Here is a 23,996-nt window from a genome sequence, read left to right as displayed (position 1 = left end):
CCTGAAGTTAATTTTATAATTGTGAAAATTTGACAATTGAATGGGTTTTCCCTCGCTAACAAAATTATCCTATCATAATTAGACAATGCTACTTCTATGTAATAAGTATTAGGCCCTATAGCAATACCATTGGTATCACAAGCCGAAACTCGATAGGGGTCATAGTCCCAACTGTTTTTTGAGCTTTGGTTGGTTGAAAACTAGAAAGGACCCGCCAAATCGACCAAACCAACCAAAAAAAAAAAAGGCAGGGCATTTTCTATTCTCTTCTTCAATGCTCTATCTTCACACACTTCAATTTAGCAATGAAACCCAGAAATTAGCTCAAAACCAAAGTTTGTTTCGGTTGGTAAGACGTAGCTGTTCCATATGTGTGTCTGTGTGTATAATATATAATTCTTGGTTTGCAAGCGTTGTTTTTTGATATATATTGGTATTGTTTTGTTTTCACTTTTCGCTTGCATTTCACTCATCTGCTTGTGTTTCATTTTCAACTACTTCTTAGCTTCACTTTGAATCATACCTTGAATGTTCATCTCCGGTCATATATTCTTCTCATTCTTAATGTCAATGTGTGTCACCAAACCCGAATTTGCCTTGCATTGCCTAATGGGTTGGTGGGTCGGTTTTAGAAGCAGAAAATATCATAGAGGGTGGTGCAAGCTTCTAGACTTGTTTCTTGTATTTGTAACTAGTAGTGTTTTCTTCTCCCTGGTTCATCATTGGCCAAAATTTCTTGACCATTTTGGAAACTAGAATGGTAATGGTGAGTTGAGCTGTTTATTGAAGCTTTGTTGAAAGATAAAGGTATAATGGGAAAACAAGGGTCCCCAAGAAGTCCCCGTCCTGAGCCACAGCTTGATGATCACTTATCGTCAGGGAATAAAGACTATCAGGTTAGATGTTCAGAAGGTGGCAATGATCCTTCTATTGGGAGAAGAATGTCAGGGGGAGATTACCATTTGAATTCCAAAATGTTGTTGCTTCATGGTTTGAAGAATGATTTTCATATTCTGCGAAATGATTCTGTGAAATATAGTACTTGTAAGGGGACCTTTGTGGGGAAAAAGCATTTCTGGCTCCGAAAGAACATCCGGTCCATCGTCTTTGTGTTTGGGTTGATGGGTTTCCTTCTCCTGCTTGATTCTTGTCTGGTGTCCATTTTCGATTCAATGATTCTTCAGAATAGTTCAACTCTAACAAAATCGCCTGGGCTAAAGGTAACACAATGGATAATTGTTGCCATTAATTTTACGAGTCATAGTACTGTTTACAAATTAGCTGTCACTATTATTAGCAGTCACTTTAAGCTCAAAAACTGAATTAAATTGGCCGGCTTTTAGCAAATTAGGTGTAGAGTATGAGTACTGTAACTAATCATTGACTCTAAATTAAGGGAATATTCTTCATTCATGATGATTAATGGCTTTGGTATGTACTGCAATTATTTCCCAAAGGAGGACAGGGTTGCCTACATTGAGAAAGAAAAATCACCAGTACAGATGTATGACCGGCTTCTAAAGTTGGCATCCAGTGTCCTTGCAGAGGTTTGCTTCATAACTTTCATCTATGTTATTTTGACATTTGGAGTCTATTGGATTTTTGTTTTCTTCTCACCTAAAATCTTTTGATTTAGAAAGAGTTCAAGCAAGAGTCATCAACTTTGTGGGAAGAACCATATAGACAGGTTGCTGCATGGAAACCTTGTGCAGACAGAAAAGCTTCAACAAGCAAAGGTATTTGATTATTCCCAAACTTTAGTTGATGTGTGAAATTCATTTTGAAGTATTACCACTATATAACTAATAATGACAGTATTTAGTCTAAAAAGTTTCAATATGATAACAGATTTCTATAATCAAACCCCTTGCCGTGTTACTTGGTAATTTAGTTTATGCTCTTCCTTCAGGAAAGTACAAGAAAAGTAATGGCTACATAGTAGTCAGTGCAAATGGTGGTCTCAATCAACAACGAGTTGCTGTAAGTATTCAAGTTCTGTTGAGTTCTTTCTATCTCACATGTAAGTTTATGTCCATTATCTCTTATCTGATTATATGCACTTTTGCATATATTTGAACATTGGCTTTGGACCACGGTCTGAGTGATTTTGAACTATTATTCTTTGACTTTTGAGTAAATTTTCTGGTATTTAGTATGAAATTTTCTTCTGTGCTTGGTTTGGGTTTCTCTTTCTTGATGAAGAGGTTCCTGATGTTGAAAAAATGTAGAGGAGTCATCCATGAAGAAAAGCATATATACGACTTTAACAAAAATTGAAAAGTATATGAATTGAGTATAATCAATTAAGTGGATTATGGAAGCAGGCATTGACATTTCAATCTTTCTCTAATGTGTGTGGAACTGTGGATTTAATAATGCGAATCGTTACAAGAATGTTTCAGTTAAGCATATTTGTACTCTTCTTGTGATGATTAACTTATGTATACTAATGGGGCTTACCAGACTATTTTAATTGCTTACAGATTTGCAATGCTGTTGCCATAGCATCTCTTCTTAATGCTACTCTTGTTCTTCCAAGATTTCTATACAGCAATGTGTGGAAGGATCCAAGGTTAATACTACTTCATAGACTTGTTCTGGCATCATGATTTGATTAAAATATCTGCTTCAAATTTAAGTATCCTTGTAATCCTTTAAATATTATTTCAATTTTCATGGTTGGCAAATGGTTGATTTGTTGTTTGTGCCTCATTATTGATGCATACATTCAGTGATTTCTTCATAGTACTAAGTTTTTTTCTATTTATTGTTAGTGCAGCCAATTTGGTGATATTTACCAAGAAGAATATTTTATAGATGTACTGAAGGAGGAAGTAAATATTGTCAAGGAACTCCCTTCTCATTTGAAATCATTAGACCTTGAAGCAATTGGCAGCCTTGTAAGTCATTCTCCTATCTGATTACATTCATTTTATGAAACAATTTAGTAAACCAATTACCCTTGTTTCTTTTTCCAGATTACTGATGCAGATCTTGTGAAGGAGGCAAAACCCATTGATTATATTAGAACTGTACTTCCTGTTCTGGTTCAAAATAGAGTTGTTCACTTTCTGGGATATGGGAATCGACTAGGCTTTGATCCATTGCCTTCTGAGCTTCAGGTTATAAACTTACAACTTGACGAAGATTGTTGTTTGATTGTTGTTCGCAATGCCTTTATGATGCAGTAATATATTTTCCAAACTATTGCAGAGATTAAGATGCAAATGTAACTTTCATGCTTTGAAATTCGTGAGCGAAATCCAACAAGTTGGTTCATTGTTGGTTAGAAGAATAAGAAAGTATGATGCTGCATTGAGTACTTTGGACAAACAATTGCTTGGAAACTTCATGCACGGCATTCCCTCAAAAGAGCATGATGCTGCAAGAGGCCCATCCAAATATCTCGCTCTACACTTGAGATTTGAGATTGACATGGTGGCCTACTCCCTATGTGAATTTGGAGGTGGAGAAAGTGAGAGAAAAGAACTTCAAGCCTACAGGGAAATCCATTTTCCTCTGCTCATTGAGCGCTTGAAGAACTCAAAGTATTTTTTCTATTGACTTTTTAAGTTAATATTTTCTCTAATTTTATTTGATGGACAAGTTTTACTAACTGGTGCATCTTCTATGTTTAACTGACACTTGTAGGCCTGTTTCTCCAAGAGAGTTGAGAAAGTTGGGGAGGTGTCCTTTGACACCGGAAGAATCAGCACTAGTTCTTGCTGGTTTAGGTTTTAAGCATGGAACTTACATATATTTGGCTGGATCTCAGATATATGGTGGAAATTCTAGGATGAATTCCTTTACCAGCCTCTATCCTAATTTGGTCACAAAGGAAACTCTCCTCAATCCCAGTGAACTTGCACCTTTTCAAAATTTCTCTTCTAAGGTAAATGAGCATCGGCTACTTTTTTTATTAGTAAATTGTAATAGACCCTTTTATCTTAGAACAGTGTCATTCACTAAAGTTATAGTACTTATATGGTAGATGTAAACAGTCACAAAGAATTTGCAGCATTGATGCCTCACTAAATTTAGAGGGTCTTGTGGTGCAGTTAGCAGCATTGGACTTCATTGCCTGCGCAACTGCTGATGTGTTCGCTATGACTGACTCTGGGAGCCAACTATCCTCCCTGGTGTCTGGGTTTCGAACCTACTATGGTGGCGGTCATGCTCCTACTTTGCGGCCTAACAAGAAGAGGCTAGCAGCAATTTTGTCAGAGAAAATAACTATAGGGTGGAATAGTTTTGAAGACAGAGTAAAAAAGATGATTGAGGAAGGTCAAAGGGTGCGTGTGAGGAGGTTTGGTAGAAGCATTTATCGGCAGCCAAGATGCCCACAGTGCATGTGCAAATCCCACTAACTGCCCTCAATCTGACAACCCTTTGGATGTTCTCTAATCATTTTGACATTCGATTTCATCCAGTCAATGATACCCTCTATTTTTATGGTGTCATATTGCATTTGATTCTATCTTCTTTTCTCAGGTGATGGCATATAAAGTGTGGTAGCTGCATCGGTTGTAAAAGTTGATGACTGTAATTTAGTTCTGATTAGTTCCCCATATGAATTTGTTTCGTTAATCTTGATGACTGTAATTTAGTTCTGATTACTATTGCAAACAGCAATCATTCTTTGAGACCCATGTTGTCTGTTATTCTGCATGTCTTGTTGACTCTGGAGTTGCTCATTGTTCTGGGGGAGGAGGGGAAGGGGCCAGGGGTAAAAATAGAACCAGACCTCAGAAGAGTTTGCAGACATTAACCATATATTTTATAGCTGCAAGGTGAACAAAAATCTTTGTAACTCATCAAATTATCCTCTATAAATGCTACATCTTGTTGCTATAGTGCTATGCCACCTACTGTCAGTTTTGGCACAAGTCAAATAGTGACTTACAAAATTACACCAACATAAATGAGTCGAACTGGAAGCAAGGGAAAAAAAAAATTACTGGATTAAACCCGAATAATCCGAGTCAAAATATATTAATAAAATAGAGGGAAGCAAAAGCACTGTTGTCACCTCCCTGCAATTCAGATAACATATGATCACTGTTTCACTTCGCTTCACTAATTCAGTCTAATCCCTATCTGGAAACGATGATTTTCCTCTAACAATGTTTTCTGGTAATGGGTACCACTTCAAGATGGAGGGAAGAACCAATTAAGGTTGAATACCACTTCAAGATGGAGGGAAGAACCGATTAAGGTTGAAAGGCAGAGTGTAAAACTCCTCATTGCGGCTGTCCCCTTTGAATGCCCGAAATTTGACCCACCATGGCATTCCTCTATCTCTTGCACTGTCCTTGTAATCAAGAGTGTTGTCTAAGAAAACAGCGACAATCAATGCGACAGTTGGAGATGAACAGAAGATGGTATTAAGAAAATCGTTGAACTGCACATCATAGAAACAGAAATGAGTATTTACGTTAGTATTCTCTTGAAAATTGATTAATTGCTCTTACAAAAAGAGAGAATCAAATGAAATTGGGAACTCACCCATCCAGCGTTGGTATGAGCAGGACCATGAAGAGCCTTAGCAGTGTATTCCCTGAAGTACTCAGGAACAGACAAACCCAAGAAGAAAGCTACAGCTGTGATAAAGAGGTTTCTCATCGAGTTCATGTTTGTGAATTGCAAAAAGGATAGCCCCACTGAAGCTGAGAACATTAATAGATTAACGATAAGATGCAGATAAAAGGTTGAGAAGAGATATTTACTTAAAATCTAAAATGTGCAAGTGAAAATAGTGCTCACCAACAAGACCAAACAATACACAATATGCAGCAGCAAATATGGTGAAGGGTATTGAAGCAAACAGAGCTCCAAATTTTCCTGCCAGGGCAATGATTCAAGTTAAAAAGTGGAAGACAGAGAGCAGAAGAGTCATATTAGTTGAAAGAATAATGTATTCAGTATCAGTAATCAAGTGTTTACGCAGGACTAACCTAACATGGAGAAGAATATCATAAAACCAGCTGAGATTTGAATAACCCTACGGCTTCCAACACGAGTGCTCCCAAGAAGCCCCACATTTTCTCTGTAGTTTTTCCAAAAATTTAGTCTGGTTCCATTAAGTGTGTGTTAAAGAGCAAGAAGCATCAATACTTACACAGAGACTGTCGAGCCTGTCAATGTTCCAAAGAGTCCATTAAGTAGGATTCCTACCCCCTGCCAGCCAATTCCACGGCTAAGAACATGAGCTGGAGGTGGTGTGGCACTTGCTAGACGTGATGCAGCCTTGTATGCTCCAGTTGACTGTCAAAGTAAGCATTAGTTCTACTTTTACTGATATCATCATATCCTATCCTTGACTGGAATCCAGTTTGTATGAGTTATACCTCAATCAATGAAACTAGAACAGCAGCCATCATTCCAAAAGAATGACCGGCACTAAAGGTAGGGGCACCCCACTGTAGAGGAAATGGAATTTTTATCCTGTTTTAGGAGGAGAAATTGTAAATATTAGAAATCAAATGTGTTTCAATGCACTGAGCAATTTAAAGAATAAGGATACAAAGAGCCTTTGAACTACTCTGGTGTAATTATTTTAAATACTTTTCAAGTGCACTTTACAGAAACATTAAGGTGGGACCAATATTGTGTTGCATTGGTTTCTAAACCTGGTTAAAGACATTATTTTTCAACCATTTCTTTTGTAGAGTGGCAAAACTAAAAAGAATTGCCCTCACTTTAAGATGAATTTTTCCTAAAAGCATTTTTATTTGAAAGGTTGTGCAACCAATTAAAATCTGGTTTTGGTACCAACCATGGAGCAGAGGAAATGAGGTTGGCCTTATCAGTTCGGCAATTGACTTGGGTTACTTCTGGGCGGTGTCTGTACGCGCCACTGGCTGTCAAGAGGTGCGCATATGCCCATATCACTGTGATTGATATAAGAAGAGCAAATCGCTCCAGAACTGGTATTTGTCTTGCATGGAAGTTTTTTAGGTACTGTTCACAGCAGGATAAAACAACACAAGATAAGAAGATTGTTTTGAGGTTTAACAAGCACACAAATAAACATATAAACCAATCTATTTTTCTAGCATCTACCAATTTTTTTTTTGTCCAAATAAGATAATTAAATGCTGCTTGCACAAAATGCTAAACAATATATGCTGTTACAGAAGGAACAGTAGTAACACCTGAGAGAAAACTACAAATAGGATAAGCATGGGGATGCCAATTTCAACACACCTTCCAACCTGATAGACAGTGAGTGAAGGAAGTCAGGGTAATGTAATGAGCGAGTGCAAAAGAGAATACTTTCATCTTTCCAAACTTGAGAAAAATTAATAATTGATAGCTTTTACTATACCACTGGGAAGCCTCTATCAAACAGACCAAAACCCACCAATGCAATAACGGGAACCATTCCAAGTGGGCTGAAGAACCTATGAGGACAAAGATAGATGTTGTCAATGATATATGAAACAAAAAACAAAAAAAAAAAATTGCTTCCTTGATTCGGAGATAAAATTTGTACCTGGAACAGATGGCCCAAATTTGACTGTATCCCAGAATAATTTGTATGCTTGATGCTACTATGAGAGCACCTTGGACTGCTCTCATGGTGTTAAGAAATCTCTACAAATACATGAAAATATGAAATGCCATTAGTTTTTCTCCAAGACCCAAAATTCAAAAGCCACCAAATTAGTATTAACATAGTAATCTGTTAATTGGCATGACAAAATCTATTCTATAATGGGATCATGAAGGAATGCCAACTAAGTAAATTGGTGGCTCAGTGCAATTTTGGCAAGGATTTATAAAATGATTAGCAATCTTCTTATGCATTCATAAATCATGTGAGATAGACATTGAACTTACAGTATGATCATCCTCAATGTTCACCAATGATGAATCATGAATTATGGATATAATTGGGACCATGAATGCGTAAGACCCTCCAATCACGGTTGGTAATCGGGTTCCAAATAATGTTTGTAGAAGTGTGTTGATTCCTTCAATAAAAAGTAGAGTCTGTACCACTCTCACTTTGTCACCCTGATCAATTAAGTTATACAATGAGGTGAGAAGATTAATCATCTATATCAATCCAAGTAAAAAGATAGGGAATATACTTGAATTCAATCTTCAATTGAAGGACAAGTCACAAAGATATAAGAATCAATGAAAGGGATACACAAAATCCAAATGGGATATGATTCATTATGAGAATGAACTCACATCAGTACCGCCCATTATAGGAACAAGGAATGAGGGGATCATCACAGCAGTTCCTAAGGCCAAAATGTAGTGCTGAAAACCCAAAGCTATTGCCTCCCCTGTTGTCACATAAAGAAAATTTAGAAAAATTTACAGGCATAGAGAACCCAAATTGGAAAAAAAGATAAACCAACCCATGAATGGAAATTTGGGGTAAAAGGCTACAAATAAACGTACCCCAAGATGGGTTTGAGTCAATGCAGTACTCTAAGCCTTGAAGTTGGTCCATGGGTGGATGGCTTATCTCTTCTGGTTTAGGAGCTGCCATGGCTAGCTTAGCTTATGCCCACTTCGATCACAACCCTTCTTTTGCCTCTAAAACCAAACAGGTGGTGTCTACTAAATGAATCAAAGAATGCAGAGAGAGAATGCAGAGAGGGGAGAGAGAATGAATGATAATCAAAAGCACAAAGAGGAAAGCTAATAGATGATGAAAGCAAAGGTAGACTGAGAAGAAAAAGTTAGAGAGGGAGAGAGAGACAGAGATCACTGCACAAGTAAGACTTAGAAAGCAGTGAGAAATGTGCACTTGGCGCCCACGATTAAGCTTTATCTTTGGCCTTTTGGGTTTATATATCTCTCAGCTTTTTGGGTTTAGACTTTTTTTTTTGGGTTTAGACTACTAACAAAAGTTCCGTTAACTTTTGCATATTTCCTAAATTACCCTTTTAGGAACTTCCAAACTGAATGTTACCGTTGTCTGCCACACGGTTCCCACTACCTTTTACAACTCAACTAGTTCTTTTTTTTGGCCAAGGATTACAACTCAACTTGTTAATTGCTTTGAAATCTAATTACCCAAAAAGGTAAAACATTAAATAAGGGTTCAAAGTATTAGTTGTTTAAACAAGACTTATTAATTCCAATGCATGCAAATCTGATTTTTATTCTTAAAACGGAGATAATAAAGTTGTAGATAAGCTGGAGTGGGAGTTCTATGTCAGACCAAAACAAAAAGAGTAGGAGTTATGAACTCAAAAATAAAATAAAGCCAATAAAAAACTCTAAAGGAAATAAACCATATATTAAACCCTTTTTTTCTTCTTCTTAAGTGTATAAATTAATTTTATATATGTGTATGTATAGGGTCTATAGGCTCTAAAAAAAAAAATTAAATAGGGTTTATATGAAATTCATGTGATACCTATGTGGACCTCCATATACAATAAATGATCAACATCAATGTACTAAAATAGATACCAACTTTTTCCAGAAATATAATCTTACTCTAAAGCATTTAAAAGAAAAAACGCAGTAAAAATTTTGGTTAACAGGGTTTCAAATGTTGGTATAGAATCTAATTAGATTTGATAGGGTTTTTAACATCAGATAACCCATCGACTTCTATATCAATATTACTCATATATATATATGGCAACAAAATAAATGGTAAATGTAAGCAAAAGAGATACGTTTGAATGAGTAGTAATTCTTGTTTACTATAAAGAAATCCTAAACCATTAAATTCTTTGATTTGTTTATTCCTTTTTGGGGAGTTTTAGATTTAGTAGGTTACAAAACTTTTGTAGCAGATTGTGGAGTTTGGTGTGGTTTAAATAAGGAGTATCTGACTAGGCCTCAACGTGTGAAGGGCAGTGGTGGAATCTCCAACGTATCTATTTGTATGCTTAAGACAAGCAGCTTGGAAATCGGAGCCCATCTGCCATCTCTGCGTGACTGTGTGTACAGTGTACGTACTATTCCATATATTATGTAGTTTTGAGTTTTCGCTTTTCTTCTGCAGTGCTAGCAGCGATGTTCATGGTATTTACCGCTCTTACCCACCTCCCTAGACCACACCAACCAACCTTTAATTTACTTTCGGAAAGAACAAAATACATAAAGGATCTACAATGACATATGGTGGTGCTGCAATCTTCTTCGATCACTAGTCATAAATAGAAATTAATAAGTAGGACCCGTCTTATTTATATATATATATATATGGGATGATTGTAAAACACATATATTGGATGCGATTCATCATGGGAATGACAACGTATTTGCATGATATATATCTGAGAGACTCTTTTTTCCACAATAGCTAGTTAGGTACGTATGAGAGAAAAGATTGCAAATTTTTTTCATGAAATTAAGGAGTCTTCAAACTTCACACATGTAAAAGTGATGGTTAAAGCCATTTTTTCCGAGAGTAAAAGGAGGGCAGAAAGATATATATATATTAATCATTTTCGGGGAAATTATATATATCTAAAGGATGGATGTCCCTATAGTCGATCATAGACTCATTGGAGACACAAATCCAAAGAATATGATAACGATACCCAAAATAAAATCAATAAAATAAAGTAAAAGTGAAACCTGGAATCTACCCCAGCCCCATCCCACTATCGATTGCAAGTTAAAGCGCAGGTGACGAAAAGGGAACACAGAATTTTCATCAACTGTGTTCCATAACAATGAGATGGAGCCATATATATCTAAAGTTATCTTCATCCTAGCTCCATGCGAAAAGGGTTACTTAGCTGAACATATATATATATTTTTTTTGGTCGAATTAGCTGAACATGTCTATTAATCAAGCGGTACGTAATTGGCAGAAAGCTCACTTTACTTATTTGTCTTTTTTTATTTTCTTTTGGGGTAAGATTCAACCATGCATCAACCAGTCTACATAACATGTTACATTAATATTTAATAGTAGCATATCCACAACATGCATGTTAAGGATATGCAATGTAAAAGAAGCCTAAATAATAAGAAATCTTAAAAAGAAGAATATTGATTCGTAGCATATCCTTTTTAAAGCAAACAATCAATATCGATCCTTTGTACGTACAATAAAAATTAAGGCCATGTAATCATGCCATGTACTAAAAAGAAGGCTTCTTTTAACCGGGTATACAAGTAGAACAAAGAACGAGTGGGAGCATGGATGATTTTGTCGAGAGGCCACAGATCATGCCTTTTCCGATGACCAAGGTACGTAAAGGTTCTCACTATATGGAATGAGCACGAAGAAACTAGGGAGATTTTGAAAATTACCTTTGTTTTGTTTCCATTGAAGCCATTTGGCCAGTTTTAGAAATATAATTAACTGTCGAATACTATTCGACTTGGTTCGAGCACTATTCAAGAGCAACAACTCGAACACCACTTAAAGAGAGCTTAATGGTTAAGAGAAATTAATGAAATATTGAAATTACTATGTAGATCAATATGATAGTACGACGCATGCCGGTTAAGAGAAAATGATGTTAGCTAGTAGAAAGCAATGGCCGGGAACGTGTGTGAATGTGCGATGGAGATGAGGTAGGATCACAGCCTCACAGGTAACTGCAGGTCTTTTTTTGCATCATCTTGCACAGGGATTCCCTTTCGGCTACAACATGCATGCATATATGGAATGTACATATGAATAAAATAAAGTTACACTATTCAGGCCAAAAATAAAAAATAAAGATACATTAAATAGTATAAGAGATTGGTGATATGACGTGCATCCAAAAAACAATCCAAATGGATCTCTTTCTAATCACCAATCTTTCTTTTCTTGGTTGATAAGTGTGTTATATAGGTAACTTTATCTTTGTCGTTGCTGAATTTTGTCAACTCAGAACCTACTCATCTTCTTAATTTCGGATCCATGTATATACAATCTCATATTTCTTGTAGAGAAATATATACATATAAACGCAATTGTAAATTAATAAAGATAAACATTTGAATCCACAATATTTATGCAAAGTGCGATTTAAGATCTAATATTATGTTAGACAATCAATTAATCCATAATCTTAAATTATTGTCAAGAGATGTACCAACAACATATATAAAACTACTAAAAAGTGTAGAGTTCCTAAGTTCGATTATATTCATGTATTAGAGATAGGTTGAGGATATCAAAGGGGTCAAAAGGTTAAGGCTAGATAAGGGGTGAAAGCTGGAAAGCAGGAACTTCCTCCCCTTATTCCACACAGCTTTGTTCAAAAGTTTTGTATGCTAGGAGATAGGGTCCAGAGGACGTCCTTAATTAGTGGTAATTAATCAACCATGCACATACACTCTTCAAACAACTAGAAGCTATGTGGGTGGACCAACCTATATACATTTGGGGTGTAGTCCAAAAAGAAACTTGATCAATAAACCAATGAGATTCATTCGACAAACTTGACGTGGGTATATCTCTTCATAAGAATGCAGGTTAAAAGGCGTTTGAAGATGAATATCCGAGACCGAGACAAAATGGATTTGACTGTACGTAATAATTAATTTTGGTTAAGAAAAATGGAAGAACAAGGGAAAAAGGGTACTTTTCTGTTTGTCTAATTCCAAATTCAGTAAAACATGAAGAAGAAACCCACCGCATTGCCTCTAACTGAAGGTGAAAAAAATTGCTACCTGCCAAATAATAGAGAAGTGGGTTATTACGTGACAAGCACTTGTTCATTACAAAACTCTTAGATCAGGAAAGGATTGCCAACAGCAACAAAAGTTTAAGTTCATTGCCAACTTAAATTACTAAATTAGGTTCGTAAACTCACAAAAGTATCATTGATAAATTTTAAAGATCCTATTCAAACCTTTTATTCCCAACAACCACGTACTCTACCGCAATTAAAGGAGATCTATGGAAAACAGACTACATATGGCATGGGCTAAATTACTAAATTAGGTTAGGGGTTGCAGCTCAAAACTCCATTAGTTTGATTATACGTGTGGCACTCATCCAGGCCATGGGCTTCTATATATATGTTGAGAGAAAAATCATATGTTAAAAATGTAAGGCCTTATATAGTGGCTTATAAGAGTTTGAGCTACTTTTTTATTGTCAATTGGTTTTGGGATGAATGTCTATTAACAGAGCAAGCTATCCACATGTTAAGCCCAACGGCCACACGTGCTCTCACGCCACTCAATATGAATTATCCACATGTTAGGCTTGAGTAATGTCACACATGTGGGGACTAGGGATGACCATTTGACCCAGCGGACAAATACCCACAAAACCAAACCCGGCCATTTAAGTGAAAAATTTATCAAACTCATATATACCCATGTAACCCACCCTATAGTATAATGGGTACTACCCTTACCCGCCCCACCAAAGTAATGGGTTACCCAAAAACCCACCATTCTTGTTTTTTGTTTGTCATGATTTTAGTTTTTTTTATTTTTTATTTAAAGATCAGCTCTTACAGTACATAGTTTTTTTTTTGCCACTCTTACAATACATAGTTACATACTTATATGTTATTATGAACAATTACAATTATATAAATTAAGTATCTTTTTCTCTCTCCTCTCTCCTCTCTCCTCTCTCCGCTCCCTACTTCTTATTTTTTTGGCCTGGCTCCGCTCCCTACTTCAATCATGTTGCATGTTGCAATATATCAAATATTGCAATAGTTTAATTATCTATTAGTTTTCGACCCAAAAAAAATTGATCACTTAATTTACGTTTTTCAGTTTAATTGATCTATATGTTTTTTCCGTTTTCCTTTTTTTTTTTTTTTTGCATTCATTAGTTTAATTGCAATTTAAATTTAAATTTCAAGTTCATTATACTTGAATTTAATGATTAAAAAATTAAAAATAGAGGGTTTGGGTAAACCACGGGTATTATTCATACCCGCCCATTTTTTATACGGGTATTAACATGTATACTCATACCCGTCCCATTACCCAATTACCCATACCCACACTACCCTAATAGAGTAGGTACCCAAACCCATGGGTAAAATGGCCATCCCTAGTGGGGGCGTGTTGAGGGAAAGATCATACATTAAAAATGTGAGGTCTTGCATAGTAATTTATAAGTATTTTGGCTACTTCTTTCATTGCCAATTAATTTTGAAATGAATGCCTAATTTTTTTTACTATATATGGTTGAAATACCTGAAAAATGACTCAATATAATAGAACCATAACAGAATAAAATGAAAGAGAAAGCACCAACTACCAAAGATTAGCATTAAACGATTTCGAGCCTTGGAACTAATTTTAGGTGCAGCACCAACCATCCCAGGCTGTGTTCCTCCTGAAACATATTCAATCTTCCTACTCTTCTTATTAAAATCGTACACATTCCACATTTCATATTCAATCTTCTCATCTGAACCCAACAGATCGAATTGCAAAAACATAATTTCAGAGTAGCAAAATATTATGGCATATGGTATTTGGTAAACAACTCTTCATTATAGTCTATGAAGTTGGCATTTATGATGCAACTAATTTTTTTCCCAACCAATTTCTCGAGTGTTAGAATGTGAACTGTTCCAGGAGGTGTATTACCACTATATTCTTCATCTTCTTCTTTGTTTTGTTACTCAATATCCTCCATATGTTCATCCTCTTCTTCATCGTTGTATATGGACAGCAAAGCGATGCCTTCGAATTGCTTCTTTCTCGAGAGTCGAGGCCATGGGGTCTGGGATCCGCTACAAATTGGGAAATAAGGCTTTCAAAAGTGGCTCAGCCTCATGGGGATTCCAGTTATACTCGTGGTTTGGGAACTGAGAGAATTCACGAGACCAACTATACTAGTTTTCATTGGGCTCACTCTTGTGGGTTTTGGGTTTAGCCTCATTATGTAAAAGGTCTGACACTTTCAATTGGGCCTAAGCCTTAGTGAAGAGAAATTATGTGTTGGGCCTTAGCCCATTATTAAGCCCAACAAAAAAAGGACCTTATTGACTAATAGGAGAATAAGAAATATTCTTTAGTAAATATCACTTGTACGACCTCCAATAATACAATATTATTTATTCTTTCTTTTTTTTGTGACAAATCTCATATATTTTTATTTCAAGTAAAACACATGGTACTGTAACAATGAATAGTCGTATCATACACTTGATTAGTAAGTCCGCCTCAAAACTTTGATGACCGGAATGCCAAGTCAGCTTGGTGACACAACCAATCATGTTTGGGTTGTAACTTGTAACTCAAGTTTGACCTCTGTTTTAAATTTATTAATATCTAATCAAAAAGCAATCTGAAATTCTTGGCAACTTGACAGCTGTCCTAATAGCAGTGGATGGTGAGACCAAGTCAGCTTGCTGATATGGCATCTCTGCTACAGGAAGTTTCTTTCTTCTCTTGTTGGCTAGACACCACGTACTGGGCATGGAATTCCTTCAGCTTTCTCTTTCTGAAATGATCGTTGTCTGCTTTAGAAAGCATCATATATCTTTTGCTTTTTGTAGTTTCTTCTAGTACAGCTAGTTTTGATTACGCGTTTGCATGTACACTTGCAGGTTCCAACTGACTTTAGAAATATTGTCAGCTTCAAAGGAAGATGGAGACATGAGTTTTTTATTTTTTTTGTTCAAATGAGAGACATGAGTTTACATCATATATAGGTGATAAGTACTACTGAGCGACCACCTAAGTAAGCTTTTTACTTTTTACCTATGGGGCTATGAATGAATGAAAGAGATCGACCACCTTAGAAGTTGGGACGACCCTTCAAACTAATAAAGTTGGTCCCGGACCTACACCCCATTAATTCATACTTGGAAAGCTCTGCACTTTGGCTTATTTATAAGGACATGCAGTGTGAGCTATATAGTAAATGCAAATTGCAATCAATAAGTCATAGTGGAAAATTAAGAGTTAGATTAATTATTGCAATATATTAGAAGTACTTTTGTGATTAAGCAATCATAAATACCTTTCACTTTCAGCAAAATCAGTCGACTTGAATTATATGTTTGCCATTATGGTTTACATCTGGAACACCTCGCGCGAGTGGAATATAACTTCATTCCGCGGACAAAAATAGCCAAAAAGATTGACGTGAAGACCAAAAAACGTGTCGAATCATTGAATAAAGCCAACCGCTACAAATTAACATACGATTACGGCCAATTGGCCAGACACCTCCACTAGAAAATTCGATCTTCCACAAAATGAAGACAGCCTAAACACGTAACTACACTATGGATGTAGATAATTGACATGCATTATGCATTTATAGGTTGTTCTAAATAATATCTTTATCATGTAGATTTTTAATTATTTAATTGTGCATCTCTCCGATGATGTAGATTTTTGTATGATTTTGCAGTACAAAAACAATTTAATAACTTAACATGCCATACATTTGAATGGATCGAGATCATCATCTTATGATATGAGGATGAAGAGAAGGTATCTATCTATCATTCTCTTTTTCCTTTGAAAGATTAAAATAACCAAAAATGAAAAGGGTGAAAGAATAAAGCAGACAATAGAAACAAAAAGAAAGAAAAAAAAGGGAACTAAAGAAGATTAAAAAATTAAAGATAAAGGGTTGATGATGAGAAACCCATCGCACATGAGACAAGCAATAAGTGGGATTCTCTGCAGGTTTCTCTGCTCCCCTCACCTAAACCTCTACATCTCTCCCCACCATCAGCCATTCACCCCCATCTCCCCAATTTTTTAAGTCTTCTCCCCATGGTCCATACCATACACCCCATGGGCCCCCACCTCATCTTGTTTTCCCCACTTTTTATTTCTTTACACTTTTCATCTCACATCACACATTTGCAAGAAAATATTGTTGGAAAACAATAATAGAATTTTTTAAAAATTTGAATCTCAATAATTTGTCATTAATTACATAAGTGAGTCTTAAAGTAAACTCATATATAAATCAATAAACACGGTAACATCTAAATTTGAGACACAAATTTAGTACTCTAGCCCTATTCTACTTAAAATTGAGGGACAACAAAACGTGGTCTCCTTCACCCTTGATTTTGAGGCAGAAAAAGAAAAAGAAAAAAAAGCATTCAATTTTCATTTCCAATTTTTCACATTCCACGCTCCCTCATAGCGCGTGGGATAAAAAAAAAAGCAGCTCCAATGAACGAAAGAGTGAACTCAACCCAAGCCCACATTGACAGAGGGACTGGGATGTATGTCTTTGAGCAAACCCAGGACCTGTTGCATGCTGGGCCTTTTCCCAGGTGACTCCGCCGTACACAAGTACCCAACTCGGAGACTCTCCACCATCTCCCTCTCCAACTCACCACCACCCACTCTCAACCTCTCGTCCAGCGCGTCCACCCCACGCGCCTCCCTCACCAGCCTCCTCACCCACACCACCGTCTCAGCCATCCCGGGCCTCCCCGTCACCAGCTCCATCAACACCACCCCGAAACAATACACGTCCGTCTCGGCCCCACCGCCGATATCTCGCTGCCCGCTCCCGAGATTCCGCAACCCGAAATCAGCGATTCTGGGCTCGAAATCTGCGCCCAGCAATATGTTGGAAGTTACGAGGTGGCCGTGGATCACGGGCCTGGACCCCGCGTGGTGGAGGTAAGCCAGCCCACGCGCTATCCCAACCGCGATGCGGTGGCGCGTGAGCCAGCCCTTCTTTTCCGGCGAGTAGGCCCCATTGCCGCTGTGCTGGTCCCACGTGTCGCCCGTCCAGTCCTCCACGTTGGGCTCCCCGGTGGGAAGCTCGTGCAGCCACCTGTGTAAGTCCCCGTTGGCCATGAACTCGTACAACACCAGCTTCTCTCTCCCTACCAAAAACGAAAAAGGGAGATCGAAAAGAGGAAACATTAGGTATAAAACGCTCACACCATACTGTGCAGGCTTAGCTAGATTTACGTGACGATGGTGGCAAAAACAGTGTCGTACGGACTCTACGACAATGGTAATTTAAGGCCAGTGTTGTCATTTAATAGGTTTGGTGTGACAATACGAGAGAGAGTGACGGTACAGTACCTGCAATGCAGTAACCGGAGAGAGGCAGCAGGTTTGGGTGTTTGAGCTTGGACAAATTTTCGAACATGCTGACCGCCACATCATAATCAACGTCTCTGGCGTTTTCCAGGACTTTGATTGCCACGAGGAGGTCTCCGGGGAGCACGGCGGTGTAGACGGGCCCACACCTGCCCTCGGCGAGCTGAGAGTCCCTGCCGAAGTGTGACGTGGCGGCGATCAGGTCCTTGAAGGTGAGGTTCATCAGCGGCTTCTCGAACATCACTACCGGGGCTGAGGTTGGCTCTTTGATGTCGGCGACCCACGACGTGCCCGACTCTGTCTCGAAAGAGAAGGGTCCCGATTTTTCGATCTTGAAGGGGACGAGTTGGACCGGTTTGGAGATTGCCCATTTGTGCTTTTTGGCTAATTGCTTTCGTCTACATGTGCAAGCTATGCAGATGACCATGGAGACAAGGACCACAAATGTGGATGCGCAAGATAGGCTGAGAATGAGAGTCCTTCTTTTGCTTTTTGGATTTGACGGCGATTTGGGTATTTTGTGGGTGGGTTTATGTTTTTGGAGGGGTTTGTGAGGTTGGCTTGTGGAATGTGGTGGTGGGGTGTGAAGAAAGTTTGGTGTTTTGGAAGTGTTGAAATATGTGAGATCTTTCCCGGCATGAATGAACGCGGTTTTGCCAAATTTTTGGTACTTGTCTGAGCCAATTTGGCCTGAGAAGTTGTTGAGCGAAATGTTCAAAAATTTGAGGCCACTAAGTGGAGGAAAATCTGAAGGGAAAGTACCATTCATTGTGTTGTTTGACACGTCCAAATAGTTTAGTGTGCGCAGAACAGAGATGGGTTTCAAGTTGCCTGAGATATTGCAGCTTGAGACGTTGAGGAGTTGAAGCTTGGTGAGGTTGGCGACATCAGATGGCAGAGTACGCAAATCGTTATGCGAAAGGTCAAGAACTCTGAGCTTTTGGAAACCAGAAAGCCGGACCGAGTTGGTGAACCGGTTGGTTGAGAGATTGAGCACCTGGACCGAGGAAATGGAGCCATTTCCCGAGGTGGGTTCGAACCCAAAGCTCCCTCCGAACCTGTTGTTGGACAGATTGACTTGGACCAAGCTTGAAAGAGACCATAACCAACCTGGGACAGAGCCTTTGAGAGAGTTGCTTGAGAGATCAAGGGTGTGCAGCTGTGACATGTTTCTGAGGTACTTCCATGATATTATCCCGCTGAGATTTCTGGACTGGAGCTCTATTTCTGTTATGGGTGGGTTTGAGCAGTTGGATTCAACGTGTTGAAACCATGAAAGATTGAAGCCTGAGACCGATTTGAAAGCTTTGGAGACCTGTTCTTGGTCTGTACTGTTGCATGTTGATGTAGATTCCACTATTGCAATCAGCAACAGGAGAACCAAAAACCTCAAGAAAATTCTCATTTTTTTGCAACAGGGTTTCAGACTCTGTCACCTGCTTGCTTTCTTGTCATGAGAGAAAGAGAGAAAGAGAGGGAGAGAAATAATGAATGAAATGGAGAAAAACAGGGGGACTTGTAGTTGTTAATGATTTTTGTTTGGGTTTAAGAGGAGCAAGTGAAGTGGGAGATTAAGGCGTTAAGTTTTAACGGAAAAACTCTAACGGCGCCAAGGAGACGTATTGTAACAATTGGAGAAGGACAATGATATTTGGAAGTTGGAACAGGTTTGGTTGACTGATGACTCTGACTTTCGACTCCATTTTTTTTTTGGTCGAAGGAAAAAAAAAAGAAAAAAGAAAGAAACCTGTAAATGGATCTTAAATATCACCGGTTGCTGATGCGGTGATTGCGAAGTTTTTTATTTTTTTTCTTCCTCTGTAAAGAAATTGTGCATGGTTTAATGTCAAAATTACAAGGCTCACATGTCAACCTCTTACTTCTTTTTTTTTTCTTTTTATCTTTTTCGGGTGGTAATTACTAAATCAGTCATTTGTTGTATTGGTTGGACCGTTGGACTGATTTAGCCCCAGCTAGAGGGAAAGAAAAAGATGAGATAAGCTCATGTTGCTTTAAATTAAGCAGAGAGGGGACCCTTTGGTCAAAAGAAAAAGCTTGGCCACCTGCGGACCCAAACTCTCAGAAATTAATTAAGCTTTGTGGATTAAGTGGCAGATGATAGTTTCTGTTACTTTGAGCTTCTTGGTTATGAATCTATGACAAAAGGAAATAGATCTTAGCTATGGATATGATGTTGGGTTTACCTAATATTCCAAATGACCCACTCTATAATTAGACCATGACTAATCTGGTTTAGTCTTGTTTTTATGTATATTGCTTCGGGTAGGGGGTAAGTGCAGAATTGGTGTTGATGCTCAAAAATGGTAGAGCAGTCAACGTCGAGTCGAACCACGTAGGCCCGTTGACCCACCACTGTGCGGATGACACGTCGAAGTGGGGCAGGAAACGGGTAGCTGGGTCCGACTGGTGAGGAATGAGAGAGAATGATATCCAAAGCACCCTGCACAGGTACACAAAAGTGAGCGGGAAGGGCACCGGTGTGGTGCCGGCCAAAGCTCCTCCGACGCTCAAGTCAATGTTCAGAGAGATCTGAGAGCAGAGTGAGTGAATAGTATAATAATGATTTCAGTTGTCCTTTTGTGACAAGAAGGTACCTCTTTTATAGTACTTTTGGAAGAGTGTCAACCAATCCGGTGATGACACGTGTCCCTTGTGATGACTTGCACTGTAGGAGCGCCACGTGTCACCGGTCTCGAGGATCCGAGTGAGTTGACACGGGTCGGGGCCTAGGAGGCTGGAGCTTAGGAGGCCGGAGCCTATGGGGCCGGAGCTTAGGAGGCCGGAGCCTATGGGGCCGGAGCCTAGAAGGTCAAGGCCTAGGAGGCCGGAGCCTAGCGGAGGCTTAGCTTTTGGGTCTAGGCCCAAACGACATGATGTTAAGCCTTGTGTGACTTGTCGTTATGCCCAGATGATTAATCATACGAACAATTGGCAAAGACTAGTTGTGAACATAAATGTTGGCACCCATTCTCCTATATTGGCTTCTTGGCATGTCCATGTTTTTGGTTTACAGCTTCTTGTCAAAAATTGGGCTATTCTGCTAATATGGAGAATGGAGATGACAGACAATTATTCTAGTTTATTTACAGCTTTGGCAGTTTGTTCACGCATTAATGCTTTTGTCATGTTTTACTTATTCCCAAATCGTCATATATAATTCTTATGCATATTCCTTATCCATATGCTTTTGCTTGTCAATATTATTCTATGGGGAAAACGTATACATTCCATATAATATAGTTAACGTGATTTGCTTGCATAACTTAATCTTTAACTTGATCCCAGAAGTGGCCAAAAAAAAAAAAAAAACTTTGATCCCAGAAAAAGGGGGTCTTAATCTCAAATTTCCAACCTAAGATGCAAGATTGAATTTTAGACCTTTGAATACCAAACCATTAAATCCATGGTTATAATGCAGGGTTTCACTGTGTTTAAGAATTCTGATTAGATTACAGGGATGGAGCAAATTAAGTTACAGTCCTTAATTCCTTCATGTTTGTAGGTTCTGAAAGTTAAAACCTAGCTATAACCATGCATGTAGAAGCACTTATTAATGTGCCAAACAAATCATGAGGAACTAATTAGCCTAATCCTCAAACAATGGAAGTACCCATTCATGCATATGTCTTTCTGTAGCTTTATGAAAAAAGCAAACCAACTTTAATTCTATAGTGCCACAGTGACTCTGATGATGGCAGAGGTGTGAAAACTATACACAATCATCATAGATAGACTAGTTTTGCTTGCGAGTGTGGAGAACAAATTGACATGATTTACATCATGATATGAATATACCAATATACCATAAACAATGACCTGGACCAAAAACCCTAGTCATACCCATCTCTGACCTCAGACCTCAGTCAAGGAGGTAATTGTTAGTATGAAACTTTACAACTACTGCTAATGTGAATTGGTTCCACTAGCTCTCCAGTCCACACTAACTAATATATATGAAATAAATTCATGTCTCCACGTGTCATGGTTGGGGGGGCCCTTGGAATAAGACTTTAAGGGTGGAGTGCAATTAATGAAACTCGTTATTGCTCTGCAATTCTGCATCAAATTTACATGTCAAAAATAAATTCCTATGGGTTTGGATCTGGAGGGACCAATTAATCAACTACACCAACTGATCACCAATTCACCACCTACATATTTGAGTACAGTGTGGTCAATTTCACCTGCCCTGGCACGTGAACTTTTGGCTCAGTTCAACTAGCATTTTCTTCTTTTGTTAATAAAATACATTAATTTTGAACCAATTTGGAGGTTTAGTTTAATATATGCACCGAAGGTATCACCTAATCCACAAAATTCCAAACCAAACTTCCATGGAATGACAACCAAGCATTTGGAATTATAAAAATTGCAACTAAGGTTTTGGAAATATTCTAAACAAAACTAAAGTTAACAAGTAAAAACAATACACACATATAGTTTCAACAAGAATTTCATTGAAAAATTAATTGTGGGTTGGTTTGTGTGTGACTTCTTTTATTATGTTTTTGGTGTGAAACATATTCATATGAAGACCTGCTACAGGTCCAGCGTCCGTGATATGCAAATAGGATGATGGGCCCTACTTTAATGGGCCAATCGAACTAAAAATCTATTTTAGGCCCAACTGTGTAACTTCTCTGTTGACTGTTGTTTTCGTTAATGTTTGTAGGGTTCCTTTTGGGTTGGGCTGGGTTGTGTCTAGTTCTCTTACTCGTAGCCTTCGTAGGGATGGCAATAATCCCGTTAGGGACCCAACCCTATAGGGGACAATTTCGGGGACAAAATGGAGATCAAGTTTCGGATATTTATTTATCAGGGACGGGGCGGGGATGGTAAAGCCATCCCTATTCCCATCCCCGACCGATAAGCTATATTTTTTAATTTTTTAAAAAATAAATAAATATATATATAAACTTAATGTTAAATTTATAGCATTTTACTTTTTATTTCTAATGATTCTTTGTATTCTAGAAACTCTTAAAATTCTCACAAACATTATTTGTCTTTTGAAGTTTTGGAGTTGGACTTTGTTGAAGGCTTGAAGCTATGAATGTCTATTTGTAATTGTTTTGTGGTTTATTTTGAAGCTTTTTATATTTTTTTGCCAAGAGGTTTATTTTGAAGCTTAATTTGTTGTTTTATGACTTTTATTTGGTTTGTATGGATTTGTATTATTTTTATGGAGTTATATGTAATATGGATTATATTTTGCTGATTTGCTTTGAAACTTTGAACTTTATGAACTCTATTTTCTCGATTTATTGAAAAATATTTATATAATAGATATTGTTTTAGTTGGTAATATTTTAATTGTAGTTGGAAAACAAATTTTTAAACCCAAAATATATATTTATTAAATATAATAGTTGACATTAGTTGCTTTAAAAATGATTTTTGGCATTTTAAAAAAAAAAATTCGAGGATTCGGGGCGGAGATGGGGATCAAGTCCCCGATGGGGATTCCCCGATAACTTTAAACGAAGATGGGGATGGTAGTGTCATCCCTATCCCCAACCCGCCTCATTGCCATCCCTAGTTCACTAGTTTGTTCCCCTACCTTGTTGGACTTTTCTTAATCCAATATCTAATTCTGAAAGGAAAAAAATAACTTAATATAGAGGTAAAACTTAAAATAAATAATAAACAAGTATAATCGTAATTGACCCATAGTTTAACGGGGATTTGCACATTTTAGTCGTAAATATAAGAGTCTAAAGTATAATAGTATATGATTATTATAAATATGAGGATGTGTGAGTAAACAAAAAAATTGATTCGTTACACTTTTTAAATGTATGTAGAGTTATAAACCTTAAACAAGAAAATTGATTTGTCACGTTAATAGATTTATAACCCTGAAATTTATAATATATAACTAGAGTTGAATTGCATGAAAACAAGCATAACATAAATCACTAGTTTTTTAGTAAAGCTTAAGCCATGCAGCTATTATAATTCTAATCAAATAATACTATCTGCTGATGTATTGATTCACGTTTAAGCATACCATTGCCAAAAAGAAA

At 37.6% G+C, this 23,996-nt stretch overlaps 3 protein-coding genes across 4 annotated transcripts; 1 reads left to right on the top strand and 2 right to left on the bottom strand.

Moving 5' to 3' along the window:
* The first annotated feature begins 748 nt into the window (after positions 1 to 748).
* LOC147296980 (O-fucosyltransferase 8-like) lies at positions 749 to 4,529 on the top strand. Of its 2 annotated transcripts, none has more exons than XM_086238857.1 (10): positions 749 to 1,220; positions 1,458 to 1,547; positions 1,637 to 1,736; positions 1,910 to 1,980; positions 2,484 to 2,572; positions 2,780 to 2,900; positions 2,979 to 3,122; positions 3,214 to 3,548; positions 3,652 to 3,892; positions 4,059 to 4,529. In XM_086238857.1, exons 1-10 carry the CDS (start codon positions 813 to 815, stop codon positions 4,365 to 4,367), a joined length of 1,908 nt encoding a protein of 635 aa, XP_086094983.1. In that variant the 5' UTR covers positions 749 to 812; the 3' UTR covers positions 4,368 to 4,529. The 2 variants fall into 2 exon arrangements, with proteins under 2 accessions (XP_086094983.1, XP_086094989.1); XM_086238863.1 differs by having other exon boundaries at positions 1,892 to 1,980.
* Positions 4,530 to 4,958: 429 nt separating this feature from the next.
* LOC147296979 (Xanthine/uracil permease family protein) lies at positions 4,959 to 8,759 on the bottom strand. The gene is made up of 13 exons (XM_086238866.1): positions 8,419 to 8,759; positions 8,203 to 8,300; positions 7,843 to 8,019; positions 7,496 to 7,596; positions 7,328 to 7,403; positions 7,155 to 7,214; positions 6,776 to 6,960; positions 6,348 to 6,444; positions 6,119 to 6,264; positions 5,955 to 6,046; positions 5,764 to 5,841; positions 5,506 to 5,666; positions 4,959 to 5,401 (listed from the first exon to the last, which is right to left on the bottom strand). Exons 1-13 carry the CDS (start codon positions 8,507 to 8,509, stop codon positions 5,189 to 5,191), a joined length of 1,575 nt encoding a protein of 524 aa, XP_086094992.1. The 5' UTR covers positions 8,510 to 8,759; the 3' UTR covers positions 4,959 to 5,188.
* Positions 8,760 to 16,750: 7,991 nt separating this feature from the next.
* MEE62 (Leucine-rich repeat protein kinase family protein) lies at positions 16,751 to 19,441 on the bottom strand. The gene is made up of 2 exons (XM_086238833.1): positions 17,932 to 19,441; positions 16,751 to 17,726 (listed from the first exon to the last, which is right to left on the bottom strand). The coding sequence occupies exons 1-2, from the start codon at positions 19,352 to 19,354 to the stop codon at positions 17,077 to 17,079; spliced, it is 2,073 nt and encodes a 690-aa protein (XP_086094959.1). The 5' UTR covers positions 19,355 to 19,441; the 3' UTR covers positions 16,751 to 17,076.
* Positions 19,442 to 23,996: the final 4,555 nt, after the last annotated feature.

This window comes from Dryas octopetala, chromosome 1 (assembly GCF_963921425.1).
Source record: "Dryas octopetala chromosome 1, drDryOcto1.1, whole genome shotgun sequence".
Taxonomy (NCBI): Eukaryota; Viridiplantae; Streptophyta; class Magnoliopsida; order Rosales; family Rosaceae; genus Dryas; species Dryas octopetala.
Note: the sequence above shows the minus strand (reverse complement) of the source record. Positions and strands in the feature narration are given on the sequence as shown.

What these genes read in the sequence shown, in the direction of transcription:
- LOC147296979 (XM_086238866.1), bottom strand. Translation starts at nt 8,509, where the DNA reads ATGGCAGCTCCTAAACCAGAAGAGATAAGCCATCCACCCATGGACCAA. An exon ending in TATTTGTAGTTTTCTCTCAG is followed by an intron (nt 6,961 to 7,154) that starts GTGTTACTACTG and finishes TGCTGTGAACAG; the next exon opens with TACCTAAAAAACTTCCATGC. An exon ending in GATATTCTTCTCCATGTTAG is followed by an intron (nt 5,842 to 5,954) that starts GTTAGTCCTGCG and finishes TTGCCCTGGCAG; the next exon opens with GAAAATTTGGAGCTCTGTTT.
- LOC147296980 (XM_086238863.1), top strand. Translation starts at nt 813, where the DNA reads ATGGGAAAACAAGGGTCCCCAAGAAGTCCCCGTCCTGAGCCACAGCTT. An exon ending in CATCCAGTGTCCTTGCAGAG is followed by an intron (nt 1,548 to 1,636) that starts GTTTGCTTCATA and finishes CTTTTGATTTAG; the next exon opens with AAAGAGTTCAAGCAAGAGTC. An exon ending in GAGCGCTTGAAGAACTCAAA is followed by an intron (nt 3,549 to 3,651) that starts GTATTTTTTCTA and finishes TGACACTTGTAG; the next exon opens with GCCTGTTTCTCCAAGAGAGT.
- MEE62 (XM_086238833.1), bottom strand. Translation starts at nt 19,354, where the DNA reads ATGAGAATTTTCTTGAGGTTTTTGGTTCTCCTGTTGCTGATTGCAATA. An exon ending in CTCCGGTTACTGCATTGCAG is followed by an intron (nt 17,727 to 17,931) that starts GTACTGTACCGT and finishes CGTTTTTGGTAG; the next exon opens with GGAGAGAGAAGCTGGTGTTG.